The sequence below is a fragment of the Anopheles coluzzii genome, chromosome 3 (assembly GCF_943734685.1).
Source record: "Anopheles coluzzii chromosome 3, AcolN3, whole genome shotgun sequence".
NCBI lineage: Eukaryota > Metazoa > Arthropoda > Insecta > Diptera > Culicidae > Anopheles > Anopheles coluzzii.
Window position 1 is genome coordinate 89083353 of NC_064671.1, and position 21920 is coordinate 89105272.

At 45.6% G+C, this 21920-nt stretch overlaps 2 protein-coding genes across 4 annotated transcripts in view; one reads left to right on the top strand and one right to left on the bottom strand.

Annotated features, from left to right (window-relative positions):
* The first annotated feature begins 462 nt into the window (after positions 1 to 462).
* Positions 463 to 2111, top strand: LOC120956302 (uncharacterized). Its single transcript, XM_040377684.2, has 2 exons — positions 463 to 1391; positions 1481 to 2111. The coding sequence occupies exons 1-2, from the start codon at positions 885 to 887 to the stop codon at positions 2054 to 2056; spliced, it is 1083 nt and encodes a 360-aa protein (XP_040233618.2). The 5' UTR covers positions 463 to 884; the 3' UTR covers positions 2057 to 2111.
* Positions 2112 to 13826: 11715 nt separating this feature from the next.
* LOC120956303 (RNA-binding protein 24-B-like) overlaps positions 13827 to 21920 on the bottom strand; it is a 48194-nt gene continuing 40100 nt past the window's right edge. For all 3 annotated transcript variants that reach the window (XM_049610689.1, XM_049610690.1, XM_049610691.1), the window contains exons 6-8: positions 15252 to 15411; positions 15061 to 15148; positions 13827 to 14983 (exon numbers count right to left, since the gene is read on the bottom strand). In XM_049610689.1, the coding sequence (XP_049466646.1) occupies positions 14808 to 14983; positions 15061 to 15148; positions 15252 to 15411 (424 nt within the window). In that variant the 3' untranslated portion in view covers positions 13827 to 14807. The remainder of the gene's footprint in view (positions 14984 to 15060; positions 15149 to 15251; positions 15412 to 21920) is intronic.

Genomic DNA, 21920 nt, shown 5'->3' on the forward strand with positions numbered 1-21920 from the left:
CATTTGCATCGTCCACTTGAATGGTCCAAGACTCATTTCCATAAAGGAGCACCGAGCGAATCAATAGATGCGTTTCGACGAAACGATTTCTGCTTGAAAACTCCTGTCAAAATCACCGTTTTCCATGGCAACGGAAAATCGAGCAGAGTTCGGCGAATCTTATTCGTGCAATTTTTACCATCCACCGCAGGCTTAAGATTTAAGATTTAAACACTCAGAAGCGAGATAATAATTATATAATAATTAATAAGAGACCACTGATTTAATTAACTCTGAAAAATACGCTCTTCCCTCCCTCACTACGAGCGTTACGTAATGTAGCGATGAGCCCTACCAAGCACATATTCAAGTAAGAATAAATATTAATATTTTAAGAACAAATAGTTGATTTCCTATTGGATTATTGTACTTGGAAATATTTCACATGAAAGATATAATTATCCATGGCATTTACCCCACTTCAATCCATTATACACTTATGTTTAGCTTATAACCGTTTTGCTTTATTTTGTATCAGTAAATTATGAAAAATAACAAAACAATCGATCACAGAAAATGTTTGTACTTTGTCGCACGAAAACAGTTCACCACTCGCACAGCGACTCATCGTTATCACTGTTGGTTTATTTCAACACCACAGCACACTGTCATGCATGCGCTCTACCTGGTAGCAGATAACACACAACAACACACCGCATCATCTGCGGGCGATCCAATGCAATGCCCCTAGCTTGCTTCCCGTACAGCATGCGGGAAAAATGAAAATACTTTCCCTTTTTGCTTTTTGCTCACCTCACGCAATATGTTGACTTCAAAAAGGCCGTCCAGATGCGCCCGGTGCTTCAGTTTCAATTTGTCAACGGAGTAAAACGCGTGCTACAAACATGCGGCACTGTAGGTTGTACGTTTTTCTGATAGCTGTGCTGGTGCTAACCGAGTGTATATTAGCAAATGAATCAACCGATCGTAAAGCGATCCATCTACCGACGCGTGCAGAACTACCTAGAAAACTAAAATCGAGCCGCCGAGAAGGACGCTTTCTAGGGTTGCTTGGTCTGCTTACGGGCCTTACGCTAGTGGACTCCCTTGACGATGATAACGACCGTCCGCGACGCTCAGGGTTCGTCAAGATTGACGTTGGCCATCCTGCCGCGCTCGACGCATTCTACGGAGCGTACGGTTACAGCTCACCCTACTGGACCGGTGGATCGTCCATCAACATAAAGATTCCTTTCCGACCGCCCGGAGCCGAATTTGAAACGATGGCCGTTATACCGTTCCCCGTGCACTTTCCACACACCGGACCGTCCCACTACGGGTCCGCACCGGGTGGGATTGAACCGCGTCCGACCATCTTTTCCGATCCCGTGCCGAGCGCCTCGAACGGTTCAGTGAGTATCGGAAAGACTGCAACGACACGGCAAGCGACGAACTGCTTTTTTTGACCTTACGTTTAATCTTTCATAATTGTTCATTTTAGGAAACGATTGCAGCCGATGAATTAGAGCTTCCGAGAGGAAGAAAACAAAAGCTCGCTTCTAAAAAGAGTTCTACAACCGTTAAAAGGCGATCCCGTCCGAAGGTGAGTCCTCCGAGAACGATACGCAGCACACTGCGAGCGGACGCAGAACCAAATGAGGAAACTAACGTGGAAACGGTTGAGGAAACAACCACCACGAGCGATACGCCAACGGTGCTAGCGCCCACCGAACCGACCGCGAGTAACGATCCCGATGTCTCCGCTACTAATACACCGACCGATCATCATGCGCCCGTTTCCGAAGAGCCCGAACCAGCCACCCCGGCGTCGATCGTTCAATCCGAGCTCAATTACGTAACCCAGCCAATGATACCAGCGTCCTATTACACGCACCAGCACAGCCTGGCCGATCTGTCCGCGATCGAGCTGACGACGGCAGCGAGCACCCAAGACTTCCCCCTGGCAGCGTTCCAGCCAAGCCGGGCCGATCATTGGCAGGATTATTACGGTACCGTCGCACAGGAAAGCTCGAACCGGCAGCTAGGGTTTCTGCCGATCGCACCTCCCGCTCACTGAGCGCACCCAGCGAAACGACTCATTTTCTCAATAAAAACCACCATCCTTCATTCTCGACACTTCCGATCTATCTGACCCGTCTCGACTCGACGGGTACTCGGTACTCCCCCAATGCCCCTCCGTAACAGACGTGCGACCTGCTAATGTGCGAATCATAATGACGCTTACGTAACGCCTGCGCATAAAAGCGTAACAATGGCCCGTTCGGGCGCAAAGTGTCGCATTATGCGTCGGTGCCATAATCCACCTGCTGCGCACCAGGGAAAATGATATTTTTATGTCTCGATCCATCGCACAAGGGATAGGCACCCCGCATCCCGGTGGCTCTAATTTGTTCGTCCCGGGGTGCAGCCATACGGCCATCGCCGTTTCGCCTCTACCCTACCCTAGTGCGACAACACTTGTTTGTGGGCTGGACTGTTTTCAAGTGGTGGGTAATAAAAGCCAACGCACAGATTGCTGCACCTTTAGCCACTGCCACTGCACTTGTTGTTTGGCTCTTTGTTTTGGCTCTAGCATCTTCTAGCGATTATCCTTGCCCGGAGTGGGCCCCGAAGGACCCTGGCGCGAGAGGGAGAAAGGGTTACCCGTACTGAACGGGCGTCGCGCCGGGGCTAGCGGTGGCGCAACATTGTTGCTGGCCCGTTCGTACCATCAATTGAACCTTGCCAGCCAGTGCAGTGGCCGGGTAGGACGAGGAGGGGAAGGGGCGTAGCACTCGCTGAACGGTCGCGGTGGGCACGCACTGCCGATGACTGGGGTTTTTCCCCGAGACAGTTCATTCGCATCCTTTGGGGGGGTAAATGAACGGTGCACGTACGGTCCTGGGAACTTGGCTGGTGCTGCCTGTGCTGCCTGTGTGTGTGTGTATGTGTGTGTCTCTTTGTGCTTTTCGTGTTGGCATAATGAATTGGCTGAACCGGTGGAACGAAAGAAGACAAAAAAAAGAACACCCATTTGTGGTTATCGCTTGGCCGGGTGGCGTGTTTTTTACCGGGTATAAACTTTCGTTTTTGCTATTGACACTAATTACGTCTCCGCGTCTGCCGTAGCCTTAATAATTAAGCACGTCTGTAGAGGGTTTACTACTTTCGCATTAGTTCAAGTGTGCCACTTTAATAAAAATGGCTTTAAGGGTTTTTTTGTCTACAACCATCCTTTCTATATGTAATTGTTTGGCAGGTATTGTAAAAAATACATCATTCTTTGACATTCCGACTTTACTTATTGGAATATTGCATTGAATGAATCAAATTTAAACATTAAATAAGCATAATTTCTAATCCTATAAACATAATAACAACATTCTTTTTTTTATTTACTCAACTACGCATGTAATTCTACTTAATAATTTATTAAAGATATTTCGGGATGGGATACAGAAATACACGAATTAAAATGTCCTCTTCAAATTTAAAAAATCTTCAAATTTAACAAATTAAAGTTTTTTATGTGCAAAACATCAATTGATAATGCTCCCGAGATTGTGAAAAGTGAGCTATATGACATTAGAATCAGCCAGTATTTAATTATTTATCTTAAAAATGGATGATATCAGTGATCTTGTTATCTTATTTTCATTATTTTAATTATCATTATTTTTGAATGATAAAACTAAACCTTTCCTAAACAACAAGTACTATAATGATCCGCACCGGAATGATAAAGTAGTCAGAATTGGAGGTCTTGTAGAAGTTGTACGATCAAAATATGTTCATGCCGACGCTGTCCTGACTTTTAACAGACAAATGTCGAAAGGATACATTTATCCTTTCCTTATATCCTTATATCCTTATATTTATAATATAAATATAATACCAACACACTTATTTAATACAATTGTATTTAACCCACTGTAAAATAGGCTGTCATTTAACAGTCTTCTGCTATCAAAGTTAAATGACGCAAGACAAAATATTCCGTTAAAAACCCGTTCAACCGTTGAAACGCTAGACATCCACCATTTCAAATTTCGAATAAGCATCAAACGATCACTCTTATCGTTTAATGATGTGCTTCCTTTTGGGAAAATGCCATCCCGCACTGATGCGTCCCGACGATCACCCATCACACCATATGGGTGTTTGTTTATCTCTGCTACCCCTTTCACTTCGTACCACCGTTGCGACGGACTGACTGACTGACTGACTGACTGTTTGACGCCATTCGCCCGGCACAAAAGCCTTTTAGCGCCATTAGCACAGTGTCACAAGCGCAACGCAATCCTGCACCGGCCCAAACTAATCAAACATTCCACAAACCGATCCTGATCGGTGCCATAATTAATGGTTTCGTTAACCATAAACAAAAAACCCAAAGCTTTTGCTATGGCTTAAAGCAAACCACTCAACAAAAAACACACCAAAGCAACAACAACAAAAAAAAAGGGTGCGACATGTTCCTTTGCACAGGAAGTGCGCTCGCCGTGTTACTCTCGCTCGCTCTCTTTCTCCGTATCGCAGCGAACACGAGCCCGGCGCCCCGTCCATTTCCGGGGACGGTCATGTCCGTACGGCTGCAGACGCGCAGACACACATCCATCCGCAACACAGAGGCCGATACCTCCGGGGGCAGACTGTGGACAGCCCCTAGAGCGTAGTGGAGACGACGACGACGACGACGACGACAACGTTGACGACTACCTCAAGCGCGGATCAAGCACGTAGCACCGAGCAGCACGAAGGAATGAAAGAGAGCAAGGATCACAGCACAAGGACGAATGCGGGACAGCGAGACAGCACGAGGCACGGGAGACATCCTGCACCGTTTGTGGCTCCTCAATTAGTGCGGTGAAACGGAGCGAGGGGCACGAACGACAGGTTGAAATGGGCGAATGGGTAGCAAATCGATCTCGACACGGATATTTAAGACTGGTTGTGCACCGGTCTGTCACTATCAGTTGCACTTGAGATTTCATCCAACAACGAACCAACCAGCGAGTGAGTGCAGTGAAACGATGAGGCAATTCTAAAGCACGATCAAGCGTTACGTGACAATAAGCCAGTGAATTTGAGTATATTTGCGAATTGCGGAACTATTATCAAACGAAAGACAATGGTGCTATCAACTGTGTATTCGAGGATCGTCATGGTGGTGTGTTTGATGCTAGTGCCTACAAACGTCTCCAGCTATGCAATAGGTACGTTCTTGGAGATGATATGAGAATCGGAAGTGCATAACAAGCAGGTCCGGAAGCGTTTCTCTCTAAGAAATGTGCTCATCTTCTTACACAATTTCTAACGAAAATCATTTTCAACTCTTTACTAATAGATCACACTGCATCCACCGATACAGCAACGTTGCAGGTTTTAAACGAATTTCGGACACGGCTTGTAGCGGAAGGAGTTATTCGTGACGCTAAAGGTAAAGATCATTAAACAAAGATCAATACGCAATGAATCGAAGTCTTCTAGAGCGATTATCTAATAGTAAATTGTTCTTATCACCAACAGAACTAACAATGGATACCTTCGATGAGCTGGAAGTGCTTCGGCTACTTCCCATGGTTATCAGCTTCATGAAGGCAAACGCTCTGTCATCCCTCGAGCAGGACGCGTTCGAGCACATCTACGGCAGCATTTGGGAGCTGGTCGTTGAAGAGTCCCACCGGTATCGGGGCCAGCCTCGCAATGCAATTCTTACCGCACTGCTAGCCTCACCCGAAATACGCCAAACGACAAATCCCAAAACCAACGATCCTCAACGCAACTCCATTCGCGCGCCTGCAACTTCCGCCTCCCGGGAAGCTCCCTCACAGCGAGTGCTGCACATGGCTGCCACGATCGTGCAAAAGTACTACCAACGCCAAACGAAGCTCACCAGTGCCAGCAAACGCAAGGCCACCCAAGCACGCCGAAATCAACCCCGGCTAAGAAGTGCCGATGTGCGTACGAAGCAACTGTCTAGCGATTCGATTCGCGTCACAATCGAACTGCCACGCTACAAACGTGCGATCGCCAAACCCAAACAATCGCCCACAAAACAGAAGGCGAAGGAGGAGGTGCACGAGGAGGAGGACGAGGAGGAGGACCGCGAGATGGAGGCAAAGATTTTGGCCGCCATTCAGGCACAGATTGGAAATCCCAGCCTGGAGGAGGAAGACGATGAAGAGGACGACGACACTGCAGCGCTTGGTGAGGATTCATCCGAGTACTTAGACGACGAACCCGACTACATGGGTGTGCTCGGAGATGATGATGACGACGATGATGATGATGATGATACCGAAGAATATGAAGAGGATGATGATGGGCATCTCGTTAACGGGCTGTTGCGAACGAGCATGCAAGATTTCGAGAATCCTTCCTTCAACGAACTGTTGCTGTTGGCGGCCCGGCACAGAGCAGCACAGCAGCGGCGGCAAAAGCAACAGCAACACCATCTTGCCCACCGAATGAAACCTTCGGCGACGCTTCACAGCAGCTATGAGGATTACTAGCCTCGCGGTAGATATCGATTGATGTCTTCATCAGTGAAAGGATCAGTGATCGATGCCTGTTGAGTGCGATGGGAGCGAATCTGCAAAAGATGTGTGGAGCATATCGTGTGGGTTCGCCAGTGCAGCAGCATTAAAATTCAAACAAATCGTACAGAAACGTTAGCGTTAGTGGTTAAGGTTAAGGTTAGGTAAGGTTAGTGTAAGGCTTTTATTATTAGGTGTTATGAATGTTGTAAAAACTCATCCTTCGAAACATTAAGTGCAATGCGATCGCTGTCGAATAAACTATAAGTGTTATTTGTGTGCAAATTGTATAATTTTGTTGTGCTTCTTTTATTAATTTATTTATGTTGATGTTTCGTAATTGAAACTTTTCAACTAGCAATAATTAGTTAACAAAAAAATACTAAATATCATTCAATACAGTTCCACCACAAGAAAACTATATTTAAGAACCCATTGTTCAAGGTTCCGGCCAACAAGGGCATGTAGCAACCTTGGCTGATTACTACGAATCGCTGATTACGACACGACATGAAACGAAGATGACGAAGAGGGCGAGAGAATCGGTTTGAATGATGTAAAAAAGACGGAGCGCCATACCGGTGGCATATACTTTAATACAGTGGAACCCCTCACAACGAGTAACCCTTATAACGAGTTTTTCGCAAAACGTACAAATCTGAATACTCAACAAATACTCCTCATAACGAGTAAAATCACTCATTGGTATTTAAGATTGATTTTTTTGGAAGGTGGTCTGAAATCTTTGATTTATTAGTTTATTTATTTCTTGTTCACATTGGCCACCATACAACAGACGCGTACTCCACTACCGATCGTACCAACGAACAGTACAACATCTTACACGAGGTAGGATCGTTTATATCACGCGCAAGATGCTTAAGCAGGCCTAGCAGCTGATTCCTCTTAGTTACGACGTCGTCAAACTGGCCATGGAAGCTCAACTTCGCATCAAGGAGCACTCCAAGATCCCTGGGACCGCTTTTACGCTCAAGTATGGAGCCGTCTAGTGCGTAATCATATCGAAGGGATACTCGCCTTCTCGTGAAGGTGATCACCGCGTACTTCTCGACACATAGTTCCAGGCCAATTTGTGAAGCACCAGGATTGGGACATATCCGGAGCACAACATATCCGGAAGATGCATCTGATCTGCTTGTGAGCGAACCGGTGAATGTAATTTAGCAGAAGGAGAAGTGCCGTCTAGTCTAAATCGAGTAATTGTGCCTTTTCAATAAAAAACCTTTTGAAACTATGTTCATGTTTTATCAGATATATATTTTATTTTCATACAAACTACAGCATATAAATTGATCAACGGTGACTCTTCTCACCTTTAAAGCATCGTATTTACTAATTAAATTATTCATTCCAAATTGAACTACACACATAGCTCCCCATTCATTTCCTTTGTACAATGTCTATCAGCCGAGGGCACGGCTCAACGATACTGCCACAACACTGCCAGCGCATCTTGTTCCATCTTCTGAAAGAGTTGGTCCTTAAATTTCTCATACTGACGATCGCGCTCCATGCTTTCGTCTGACACCAGGCTCGCCTGCCGCACGTCGTTGCCTCCCATTCGCTCATCCTCGCGCACCAATCGCTTCAGCCAGCTTAGCTCCGCACGTTTACGCTCCATGATCGCCGCATGATGGTTCGTTGTACCGTACCGGAACACTTTCGGATAAAGGCCCCAGCTCTGCAGCCGCTCGCGGTAGGAAGCATCCGTCCAGGGGTTACGGACCCAATCCAGGGACACTGTTTCGTCGTAGGATACAAAAGGCAACGCACATAAACAAAATAGTTTAATCTCGAACGTTCCAACACACTTCCTCGTGCTTTTTACTTACATTTTCGAGCAAACAATGGCCGGCTTCCGGTTAACACCATCAGAACCGTACAGAACAATACGCCCAGCAGTACTTTCATTTTCTTTTCAGCTTAAAACAATGCAACGATCCTTTCTCTTCCACCTCACAGCAGCAACTGGCACTGGATCGATGGCGGACGGAAACGAATGCTGCACACGCTGGCAGGTAAACGACTTCTTTTGATGCCATTCCGGGAAAAAACACAAAGCGAAAAAAGGATTCCGACCGAGGCAAAACAGCAGTAAAACGGTACTGCTGTACGGCCTACGGTTCCGTGCGCAAACGATCAGCCTCCGCCACCATCAAGGGCCACAGGTCGTCGAAAATTTCCGCCAGCGCATCCCTTTCCTCGGGCGTAACGTTCTCCAGGCGCAGTTGCTCGACAATGTGCGGTATCAGGGCGGCCATTTCCGGGTCCTTTACCATCACGGCCATCGGGCTGCTGCTGCTACCTGCACAAAACGATGCAAAACAAAAAAAAAGGGTTGTTAATACACTTTCTATTTTTTGGGAAATTTTACTTGTTCACTTTCTTCTGGGTTAGGTGTAAATAAAAAAAAATAGAACATAAATATTGCTGGTAGCAATTAACCCGATCTTCTCATCATTGTATGGAACAATCGCCATCGCTTCGTAAAAATCATCTTCCCGATTGGTGCGCCCTCTAGCTGTCAGAAGAGTAACCATCCAACCGTTCGCTCAAAGCTTACCTTTATCGTTCCCGTTCGCGTTGTGCTGCATGTTGGCGTCCTCCGTTAGTATGATCACCTCCGTTTCGTCGTCCTCATCCTCGTCCGAATCAGGCTCCTGCGACAGCAGATTCGGTCCCGAACTAAGCTCATACTTAACAGAGCGCCCATCCGGTAGAAATGTAAGATCGTTTCCATTCTGCATACGAATATCAATTGCTGGATCGGTCTTCAGCTCCACTCTCGCGCGTTCCGTACTCGCTGCCGCCGACTCCACCTCTAAATCGTAATCATTCACCACAGCCTTATCCGAGGCGACTGGCTGCTCTGTCACGTACACTATTTCTACCGCGCTTGGGACGGCTTCCGATCGCTTCTCGTCCACATTCCAGTTCACATCGTTACCACCACTCGGCTTGTTGTATGTTGTCTCCTGCAGCTCTTCAATCTCGTTCAACACTTCACTTTCCGACTGCACGACGCGCACCAGCAATCCGCGAAAATCGTTAAATGCGTCCCGCAGCTTACCCTGCAGCGTGTCCTCCATCGCCGTCACGTCATTACCCATATGGCCGCTCTCGCGCAACCCCGTCAGCGTTTTAACGACGAGCGGAAACAGCAAGCGAAAATCGTTTGCCAGCTGCTCCTTGATCGGATCCCGGGCCGCATACTCGCCAATGTTAAACACCTCCTCGAACCCGTCGACACCGGACAGCAACCGTTCCAGCTCGTCGCGCAGATCTTCCTTCGTGAGCCGGTCGATCAGATTGCTCAGGATGGTCGTTGGCTCCTGGTAGGCCGGGCGATGGTAGGACCGCATCACCTGCACCAGATAGTACAGTTGGAGCAGCTTCTTCGCGTACGGATCGATCGGTACGTTCGAAAGGATCCCGGCAGGAGAGTGCGCTGGTGGCACACCATGATCAGCGTACGATCCTAATCCAACGAGCTGCGGATCGGTGTTGGATGAATCTGTCGAACGAAACGAAAGTAGCCTTATTACCTTTCCACTGCACAGAACGCTTTTCCTTTTCAATGCTTACCACGGTCACGATCCACGATCACATAGCTCGCCCCGAACTGAGAGCAGCATAGGACGGAAATAATCACCAGCAAATGCATCCTTCGCACCAAGTTTGACCGTCCCTTCCAAGCACCACGCACGACTGAGCATCGCTCCGGGCAAGTCACGTCCATTTTATAGCGTTGCACGGACACAGCTTCGTCCAGCATCCTCGTCCCAACACGGCACTAACGATCAAAAGCCAACAATGCAGGTTGGCGAAGGGTAGTCCGTCGCATCATCTTCTACCTGCCGGAACGAAACGGATGAAAATAAATCACGAATAATACACGCGGGCCTGCTGCCAGTTGCCGTAGGTCACTTCCGCTGACCTCTACCCCCGGTAGGTGGTCGCCCAGTCTCGCCTTACCTTGTCTAATCGCTCTCGCCATCATGCCAGGTTGCAATGTTTCCGCCCTCGTTTTTTGGTTGTTGTGTTTTTCTCCTTGTAGATCGGGTACGGCTAGAAGCATTCGATGCGTGTCTCGTGGACTATCTGGTGTGGTCTAATGTAGGGTCATCATGTTAACCTGTAGTTTCTGCTTTGAGCTGGGTGCAAAAGATTCGATTTTTTAAGGTAGTTGGTTGTTCTTACATGGATTCTCGTATTTTGTGCTGAGTTTCTTTCGTTCCAAAGCAAAGGATTCAAACACCGCTAGAGTTTTATTCAATATTTTTTATATTTTTTAAATATATATATTTTTTATGTATATGTAGAGCTTCTAATCTGTATAGTATCCTTTCTCGCGCCTTTTTTTTGTTATATTCCCTCCCTCCTAAACTATGCTGATGTCTTGTTGTTGTTTTTTTTTATGATATCTGTGGAGCCCAGTGGCCGGTTGGTTAGTACTTAATCATCTTATCGATCATGTTTTTTTTTTTGTTCTTTTATTATCTTTTCCTTATTTTCTTTTAACTTTTTTTTGTGTTGCTTATCTGTTCGATCCTTCCACCATTTCTTATGCGAATATGCGTGTGTAAGGGTACTTTTTTTTTGGGGGTGTAAATCAATTACTTGTGATTTGTTTGTTATTTGCTTTTTTTCATGTTTTTGTTCTTTCGCTGCTCCTTTCGGCTTGCACAGCTGGTAGAACTTGTTGAATTAATAGTGTTGTTAATAACCGACAGTTTAAAATATGCTTACCGTAAACCGTTAATTGTTACCCCAATTCGACCCCTGTCCCGATCGATCGGTTTGGTTTACACGAGCACCAGAGAGCAACGATCGAACGATCACACCAGACAAAAAAACCTTCCGGATCTTCCGGGGGCTTTACACCGAGGAGTGCCGGTTGATTCTGATCCCCGTATCCCTGGTCCACGGCCATTCTCCTAATCCTAAAGTTTCCTGGCCTCCCAATGCAGGCATTGAATTGCGTGTGAGATTCTTATTAAACGTGTATCGGATTGCTTATATGCCTATAATGCCAACTGTGCCGCCACTGGTCGTCGCTCGCCACTCGTCGTGTATAAATAATTTAAACTTAACATCTACAATCACGGCGCTTCTCGTACTGCCTCTCCTATCCCTTTTTCGATTCCCCTATCCCCTAATCCCTCTATCCTTTGGTTGCCGTGAACAGAGCTCCTTCCAGCCCCTCCCCCATTCCCCGGGGAGTTTTTAACATTTTTACACGATGCTTTTATTTCAAAAAAGAAGATGTGCTCTCCACACTGCGCTCCACCACCTCTAACTCGTTGCCGTTTGGTCAATGCATCAAATTTACTGCGCAGTTCAAAAACATCGCCCCCTCCCCCTCCCCAAAAAGTGGTCTTACTACGAGGGGGTTCCCCTTTGCTTTTGTCGTTTTCTACGTTCAACCACTACACTTTTTTACACAATTTTTAGCACGCAATTCTTTTGCAGCTCTTTCCACACGAATAAGGGTAACGCCGTTTGCGGGTGCGATTTTAAGTACATTTTCTTTTTTTTTTCACCCGCAGCGCATTAGAATCGTGATTTCGATAAGTCTCACCTAAGATTGGCATATTTCTTTACTCCGCAGCCGGACCTCATATACCCTTTTTCGTTTTGTTAACGAATTTAGTGGTGTTTTAGTGTGCCTGATACAAAAATTGGGAGCTAACTGGCATGAAATCTACGTCCGAAATCTACCGTCAAAGTTGGGGAGCTGGTGGTGGATGGGTGCTGGTGGGTCTGTTTGGGTATTGTCACCGAATTTGTTCCACCGCGCAACGTTCCTGGGCTGCTGACTGACTGACTGTCTGAGCAACAACCGTGTCTCCCTATCCGCTTTCAAAAGCCCTCGGTTGCATTCCTTTCAAGCAGCAAAGCGCATCGCGTCTCCTCCAGCAGCGTGATACCATGTTAGTGTTTTAGTGTGTGTTTCTGTATTGTTTGTGTTTCGTTTCATGTGCTCGGTGTTGTTACTGTTACAGCTTCGCTTTTTGGGGTGCTGGGGTTGTTATGTGTTTTTGTTTCTTCTTCTGTTTTGAAAGGCACAATTTCACTCCAACTATCCACACTTGTGCGCACTGTGCTGCTAAATTTTGACTCCTTTTTGTTGCGATTCTTCCAAATATTCCAAAACTCCTCTGTTGCTGCTACTAAAATCTTGCTTGACTCGGGGTAGTGACACGAACACTAACTTTCTTTGTTTTGGTGTATATAAAGGTTAACTTTTAGATCGGCGGTTTTGAGGTTTCGATTTGGTGGCCGTACGTACTCTACCCAGTACACGTAAATGTGCAAAAATGAAGGATTTTGTAGAAGAGAGAAAAAAAAGACATGAAAAACATGCAAATTGAAGCAAGAAAGCAAAAAATCATAATAAATTTCACAAAAAACAGACAAAGAAAGAGAAGCTAATGTACTAACAAAATCAACTGCGAAAGAGATAGTACAGCATCGAAACAAGAGTAGTCCAAATAGAGCACAACACAACAGTGGATGCGCATTTCAATGCGCAAAACAACCCAAACAAAACAGGACAAAATAAATTAATCTCCCAATTTCACGAGAGAAAGCCAAAACACAACAAAACCATACGATACAAAAGCACATACATACGCACATAATTTCACACGCACACACATTTGACTAGAATTTCATTCTTCTCTGTATGCATCTGTCTTCTGTCCTTCCCCCCCACTCTTCATGTTACACGCGCGAAAACCGCGAAAAACGGAAACAACGGAAACGGAAAAATGATAGGCAAAGATCGAGCTTTGTTCGCTTTTTGTTTTTGTTCGTAGTATTGCTTGCGAACGTACGCATCGATCCGACTCACTAATGTGCAAATGTGAAACCAATTGATGCTGCCACTTCTAGTGTTCTGAAATCTGTTCCTTTCTGTTTTTCGCTAATCGCTTTTTCTGCTCTCTCTCTCACTCTCACTACCTCGGTGGGGATAAGACGACGCTACATCATTTTGTGGTATTGCTTGCGTGTTTTGCTCTACATCGTAATAGCAGCCACATCCTAGAGGATATTGCATTTGCATTCAAAAAGTCTGATTCCTACACATCCCCTCTTCCCCACTATCCAACAACTATATCCGATAAACAATTATTGCAAAAATCAGTCCACGGGATTCGGTTGAGAGGACTACGGCGGGGGCACCACGTTATGACTGTGAACCGTAAACTGGGATTGTTTTCATCTGTCCAACATTGCAACATTGCTTCTTTTTTTACACCGTTCAAATCTTCGATACATAAGCCCGCCATACGAAGGACGAAGACACGAAACAAGAATTGAGCTTTCGTAGAGTTATGCTGTCGTATTGTTCTTCATTTTGTTTTGCTTCTCCAACAGTTTTGTCCCACACTGTTTATTGCTTATCCGCTAAAAGTATTTGTTAAGTAAATAATGTGTCTCCCGCCCACAATGTTCTGCGGCAAGTTCCTCATGCAAGGTTACTACTATCGGTCTAGTTCGGCTTTTCTACAGTACGTTAAAAACTAGTTGTATAATAAATAGAGTAAATTTCTTTATATGCCTGAATGCCTGCTGCCTGGGGCGCACTTTCGCACGCTGGCCTTTGCTTGATGTGTGTGTTTACAGATTCTGACGCTGACTGGCACCGCCGCAGAGGGAAAATAAGCTCTTCCATTTCAGGCGCCCGCTACAAGATGTGTGCTTGAAATATGTGCGAATTGGCAATTATATGCGCTCATAGAGGGGTGTATTTGTGTTTTATGAGGCTGTTTCTTTTTTCTTTAATTAAAGAGATGAATATTGGAGAACGATTGATTGGTGATTGATTGATCCGGCTTGATTCCGTTACTTTGCTTTGCTGAGTTCTTTATTACCTATCGCTTACTGTTTGCATTTCACGTAACGCAACGTTACGTAACGCTTCCGGTTTGGTTAGCTGTTAGTTTAATAGAGTTTAAAACACTACACACCTCCGAAGGGCAAACTAAAATGTACGCCCCAACCATGCGCTGTTTAGTAGTGTTTTGTGTAATTGGTTGGTGGTTTGGGCTGTTGTTTTCTTCCTATTTCTTTTTTCCAACTTTTCTTTTTTATGTTTTTTTTGGCTAGGCAGCGGACACTACAAACTAAACCAGCTTCCAACTCCTCGCTGCGTTGGCGCAGCTGAAGGCGCGCATTCGTCGCGAGTTACGAGCGCTTCTCGTTGACGCCACCGACGCCATCGCCGAGCAGCGACAGCATCAGCGCTTGCGGTAGTAAATATTATTGCAGTCTAGCCTCCTGGAGCGAAGCACCGGTCGCGTTCTGATAGGGCGACAGGCCGGGAAATGCACCCGCCGCGGCAGCAGCGGCGGCGGCGGCAGCTCCTGCTTGCGGCAGCGTGGCGTACGTGTACGGTCCGGCCATGTACTGGGCGGCGGCAGCCGCAGCTCCGGCAGCTGTGAAAACAAAAACACACACACAAAACAGATTAGTTGAAGATCTTAGATAGTACCCTTTCGCGTTAATGCCTTACCTGAGGCACCGGATCCATAGGGATACGCATCGAACCCTGTACTGTACTGGCCCGGATACGGTGCGGCGGCGGCTGCTGCTACCGCATTCTGTTGCGACACAATTGGAAAGAAAATCGGCGAATTATTATTACTGCATCCACTCTGACGGCTCGTGTGCGGCTCAGTGCGCTCGGCCCCGTCGGTTGCTTACCTGGTACTCGTAGAATTGACTAGTGGCGGCCGCGATGGCGGCTGCGTGCGACAGCTGGGTGGCAGGGATCGGCACCAGTCCGGAGGCGGTTGCGCCAGCTCCGGTCGAACCGCCCGCCGTGCCTAGGTACGGTGTGCCGTAAATGTAAGACGGTGGCACTCTGTAGGTCGAGCGGAGACCGATCGGTGAAAGAAACAGAGAAGGAAAAGGGAAAAGATGTATTAAACAGTGGTTCAATAGCTTCTCTTTCGCAACCAAGTACACTGCAACCAAGAGCAACAACAAGAAAAAGTAAAACAGTTAACAGCAACAGCAACAACAACATCAACAACAACAACAACAACAAAACACTTTATATTTGCCAAACACGCCAAACAACAGCAACATCAACGAAAACGTTTCGATTAGTTTTCAAACCTCGTAAAAAACGGTAAAATGAGTAAAAGAAAATAATAAGTATAGAAAACAAAAAAAGGAAATGTTGTAGAACAACCAAATCAAGATTCAGATAAAACAAAAGAAAAAAAAGACAACTAAAGTGTAAGAAAAGTCATAAAAACAACAACAAAAGAAAACAACCCATCAAACGACGCATACCGCACACACAGGAAAGTGAGTGAAATAAAGAGAGAAAGTAAAAATAAAGAGCAAAAAAATCATCCCACAAGCAAATAAAAACGCTTGTAAGTGTTGTAAATGAACCCATTAGATAAGAAAGTAAAACACAAGAAAAAAAACTTGAAAAAACATGTTTTTCACCGATGAGAGATAAAAGAGACAAGAAGAGCAGAGAACAGACATAAACATGAGCTCTTGCACCACCGCCACCTCGTGACCATTGGAGTTGAAGATAGGACGACCTGTGCCCATGATGCAAACATGAACGATTCTTCACCATTTCACCATTGTGACAGTTGTCAGTGGCCGTTTCCTGATTCGAAGTGCCATCGCACTACATATCTCGTACGGCACCCCTTTTCCGATGAAGGCTACGAGTACGTTTTCAACTCTAAAGCAACATGACATGTTTATCCGTCACCCATCTGTGACCATTCGTTACAATTATTGATCGCACAGCCGTACTATTCTTACAAACCTCACGCCCCTCAAGCCTCAGTGACAACACCCAACAAGCACGCAGAGTGTGGAGCTTAAGTATCTCAAAAATAGGATCCGCCCCATCACTTTCGAGGGAATCGAGGAGGGACACTAAAAACTGCCACCCCTCGGGCCCACACGTCTGTCAACCCAACCCCTCTACTAGTGAGCGTTCCCGCGTTTCGCTTGAACGAAGATTAAATAAAATCCATAAAACGAACCAACACACTGTCATACACACGCTGCTTTACAGACCCGTTCGTTACCTCTCAGTAAAGAAAAAAAAATACACACACCCGTCGCCATTTTAGAACGTCACTGTCCGCCCACCTTTATTCTGATGCTCCCACCGTTTGCGGGATCGTCGGGTGGTGTGTGTGTGCGGGAGTGCGATTGGGGGACGAGCCCGGGAAAACGATCGCGATCGCGCGCGCCGTACCAATTGCGAGCGAGCGTGACGGCCATCTTGCCATCCGTTGGGCACGATCTCGGGCACAAACGTGTGCTGAAGCTGAAACCGTGGAATGTAGCGTATCAATCATCGTTTTGGGAGGCGAGGAGGTTGATTTTCGCACTTCAAACTGATTATTGAGTGTGGTTTGTAGAAATCTTATCTTGTTATAGGTTTGACCACTGTGGAAATAAGTGGATCGTATGATAGGCATGACACGCGATTTATTTCAAGCTATTCATTATGAGAATGTTAAAAATGTCAATTTGGAGAATAAAAGAACTCATCATAACGATCAATACAAGACGACGAGTTTTAATAAATTTATCTACTTATGCTGTATTGCATTTTGTTATCATTACCGAACGACAATGTTCTTCAACTAAAGATTTATCTAAGCTTCTTCATTCAGACAAATGTGTTGTTAACAGTCCTCATCTAGGGATAGGAATTAAAATTTTGTAATGTAAAACTGCAGTCATAAATGTCTAGAAATACTGTTTAAATTGAACATAATTCCTTCAAGGATCAAACATTGTTGGCTTAAATTCAATAGGAAAAAGGTGCGTTAGAGTCAAAAATGTATGCCTTAGAGCCAACATTTAACGGCTACGACTGTAAAATGATAAAAATAACTAGTATAAAATACCACCTAGTAGCAAGTTTACAATATTTAGTCGTCTGAATTACTTGCCTACTTACTAACACCATAGTGACTGCCAGTAATTGACAAGATAATGTGGTTTGATGCTAGAAGTTCGTAGTATTTGTCGATTAATCGCACCTGCACTCAAAACGATCCAGTTTATTCAACTCTCTGAATCTGTATTTGTACAGGCAGAATGTGTGCTATCCGTCGGCCCCATTTCACAACACAACAACGCCCTTGTAATTGTACTTTGTCGACGATATTTATTAGCCCATCCCCATCGATAGTCGAAAACAACCTTCAGCTGGCAACAGACAAAGGATGACCGGTGTGACAGCGGGTTACACCGATTTAAAAGCGCGTGTTGTCGTCCCGGCCTCGCAGTATCAATACTGCTCGGCGCAGTACATAGGACGCACGGTAGTGGTGATGATTATCGTAATCTACTGTCGCCGCGTGATGGATATTTAATGGTTTTGGCAATCATCTGAGCTCAAAACAATATTGACCAACATTGTACACAATCTCTGTGTGGTGATGATGACACATCATTACCCACCAACAGATCTACATTGCAAATAGACACATTCTTCGCAAAAACAGATCTGTACGTTCCCTTACCCCAATTCTTCCTTTCTTCAGAAGATCGAGTACCTCCAATACGAACATCAGGTTCGGAGGAAGAGGTGTGTAATGATCACTAGAGTACCATCTTCACACACACACATACCCATACTCATCCCAACCACACTATTGAGATTGTCACCGTGGGCATTCCGGAGGAGCGCTCACGATGGGACATTTCTAAAAATAATCCCACCAACCTCCCGATGCTGCGTCGTGTGTACTACAACCCTGCTCCGCTCGAAAGAATGTCCAAACGGTGTCTTCTACATAACGATCATCTTCGTGTGCATCGTGAAAATATCTAACGCTCCTCACTCACTGACGGATCGTTGCAACTCTGCAGCAAAACTCTTGTCTTGGTTCCTCGATCTTTCGGGGGCACAGGGGGAACAGATCGCATCGCATTTTGTCTTGGAGCGAGGTGGAGACGAAGGTTGGCTGGCTGGCTGGCTGGTGTGTACATAATGAAGGTGGCTTCTCGGCTCTCGGGAGGGGGTTGTGGTGTTGCGCGCCAAGCACAGAAGCCGAGAGCCATATTTATTTGTATTTTTAGAACGCGCTCTCGCGCTGCGCTGTGTTCGGCCAAACTGCGCGCCCTGCTTTGGCAAAGCCAACCGCCAATATACTACACCTCGCATCGCGACCATCTTCCTGGCTGTGTGTCGTGTTGCCAGTGTGGGGCGGCGGTTACCCGTGCACCCACGGGTTTGTCCCAAAAGCCCCAAACCAAGACATCGCTCATGCTCGTGGCGTGTCGCGCCACAACAAGACATGTTGACGATGAGAAGAGTTTCCCTACTCTCTCTCCTGCGTCCTAGTAGAGCAGTGCGCGCGCTAGTGAGGATTGACATTTGAATTTTCCAACCGAGCGTTCCATCGCAACCTTTTTCCTAATTACTTCACACGCGAGGACAGAGGAGAAAGAGATAGAGATTTGCCGGCCATTTGCTTCCCTGCACACGTGTGTCTTCCGCTCTTGGTGGTGATGTGGTGTGCCCGCCCAACACCGAAGCGCGCGTGAAGCAATTACGTAAATCGAAATAAATGCAGCAATTACATTAATTCGATAAAAATCGCTCCAAACCCTGGTGGCGTAGGTAATCGCGACCAAATATTGCGCGACAGTGTCTGTTGCGTTACACCGTCGTTGGCAACGTTGGACTTACGGGGCGGTACAGAAACATGTACAGAAAATTGATTAATACTTCCATTAATGCCTACCCAACAGCCTCGAGAGCTGGGGATTTATATTGCTATATGTCCCACTTTTTTTCTTTTCAAAACCATTTAATGTCTTCATTTCTAAGCATTGATATGTCCCTTCTCTCTCTTCTTTGATGTAGATGGGTCATATAAAATGTATAACGCCACCGATTGCGGCGGATATATTGCGAAGCCTCGGCACGATTGTCACATTTTCATTATGAAAGGGCGGTACTGGGTAGCAGCATGATCGTAGATTAACTCTTGTCCTCAAAGCAACTCACCGACTATAAATAACGGAGTACAAACCCGCTGCCGATTGCCATTACATGACACAATAGTCGCGACTGACTCCCAACCGCTTCTATTAAGCTTTTTCCGTCTTTCATCACAACATGGTCCTCTCCATGGTGCACGCCTATCGATTGGAGGTGGTGGTGTGTCAAGTGTACTGCTCTATTCGTACCAATCTCCTTTCGGGTCGCGTAAGCATCGACCCCAAGACTTTGCTCATACAAATTAAGCGGAACCCTTCAGAACCAAGGCAGAACCGATTGTTCTTGCCTGCTTCGCAGGAGAGCTCCATCCTGTGCCTAAGTGGACGCCGCACGATCGGCGGGAAAAATCACGTTTTCCGCCGATGGTAGATGCCCGGCCGTCACTTCCGTCACGTCTGTGATTGACGTCAGAAGGGTTGGGAATAAGCGGGACAAGGAGCGTAGTACCGCTCATATGCGCCGATGATGGAAGGCACACACATGGACACCTTGTTTTTTTGGGTCGCGTTTGTCGTCAGGAGTGCGATTGAATAATGTGGCGATGTGGGTTGAAAGAGCCGAGATACGGCACCGGCATTTTCATCTGCCATCCCCTTCAACTCTTCAAGGTTTTCGATGAGCAACGACGATCCGTTTCTTGATGGACCTGTTTTGGGTGTATTTGGCTTGCTTTGGCTTAAAAATAAACATACCGCTAATCCCGCTTTGTCGCAAACAAAATTGAGATGAAAATAGATCATGGTGTACACCCATTACTTTGAAGAGATTTATGCAACACTCTGTCAATATCCACATGTTAGGAATTATTTGGTAGTTACGTTCTGTCCAATTTCGCAACACAAACCCCGCATTTCTTGGGCTGATGAGCTCTTGTAGCTAGTGACCATCTATTATCTTCTCTGTAGTCGCTCTATAATTGTACTTTAAGCTCAACAATTTGAACAGCTAATTGAGAAACGTTTGGATTTTGTAACCAACTTCAATTTTAATCCTAATCTCTGTTCCTAAGCTATCAACATGTTGTCACCTCTAGGCACATAACTTGAACGATATGATCGCTAGAACGAATTGTTGCCCCATCTATAAACATCTAAATATGTGATTCAAACACGCACACACACACCGAAACACACAAACAAACACGCACACAAAATCAAAAGTAGAGCAGAGGTATTTTTAAAAACGCACAGCAACATAGCACACGTTTTGGGAAACCTTTTTAGAATTATGTCGTACACATAAAAAAAAACACGCAAAAACCACAAGACTCAAACCTATTGAAAGCTTTAAAAAACACGGTTAAGCAATAGCGCCATCGTCTAAAAAAAAAAACGAAAAGCACTGAAAAAGCTAAAACGTCACTAAAATGTCACAACATATGGTATTTTTCATTCAATTTTTAACAACTCGTTAAACGATTGTTGATTAATTTTAAAAGAGGAAATGATGAAAAAAAAACGGGAAAGTCCACAGCACTCTTTCGTCTAGCTAAAACTTATCAAACAAATAAAACACAACATTTAAGCAAACAATAAAAACGAAAAATCCAAAAGAAACATTCTAAATCCACCACCAGGAAGAAGTACCGCACAAAACTCTGCCCAAGAGGCTGCTTAGCTCGTTGGGACGTATTAAAAAAAAAACAACCCACTTCGAGCATCGGGTTGTTCGGTCGTTAATCTTAAACCAGCAGCAGCTGCCAGAGAGAGAGCTGTGGCAATTACACCTTGAAGGAGATAATTTATAGATCCGAGAGCAAGCATATTTTATTCTCTTTAACGGCCTCTTACTCACATACACACACTCTTGTTTTATAACCGCCACGTGAAAGCTGCCCATGATAAGCGTGATGATCTTTTTTAATGATTTTCCTTCAACAAGTGCTGTTAAACACAAAAAAAAACAGCATTTGATACGTGCGGCAACTGTTGATTTAATAATTGTACGATCTGCATTTCTGTGGTCATCTGCTGATGCATTATTCAGGTACGCCAGGTACGATTGCAACCTCACAAAAATCAACCGCACACGTAACGCTTTCGCAGCCATCAAGATGAAACCTAATTTGTGAAAGTCAATTTCACTCTCCTGGCGCCTCCGCAAATGCAATGCAACGCGGCAAACGAACCTGCAGGTCGACGGCAACACACACCGTTGTGCAATGCGCGTAATGCCATATATTACAACGGTACCAACATGATCACCCGTGCCTGATCTCATCAAAATGCAAACATATTCCGGTGGGTCCACGGGCTCGAAAGCCGAGCTGCAATGAAAAGCAACGCCCGGAGCAGCAGCCCAAATTTTTATTTTACCGCAATCAAAATAATTTCCCAAGTTCCGCGTGGCAAAGCACGCGATAA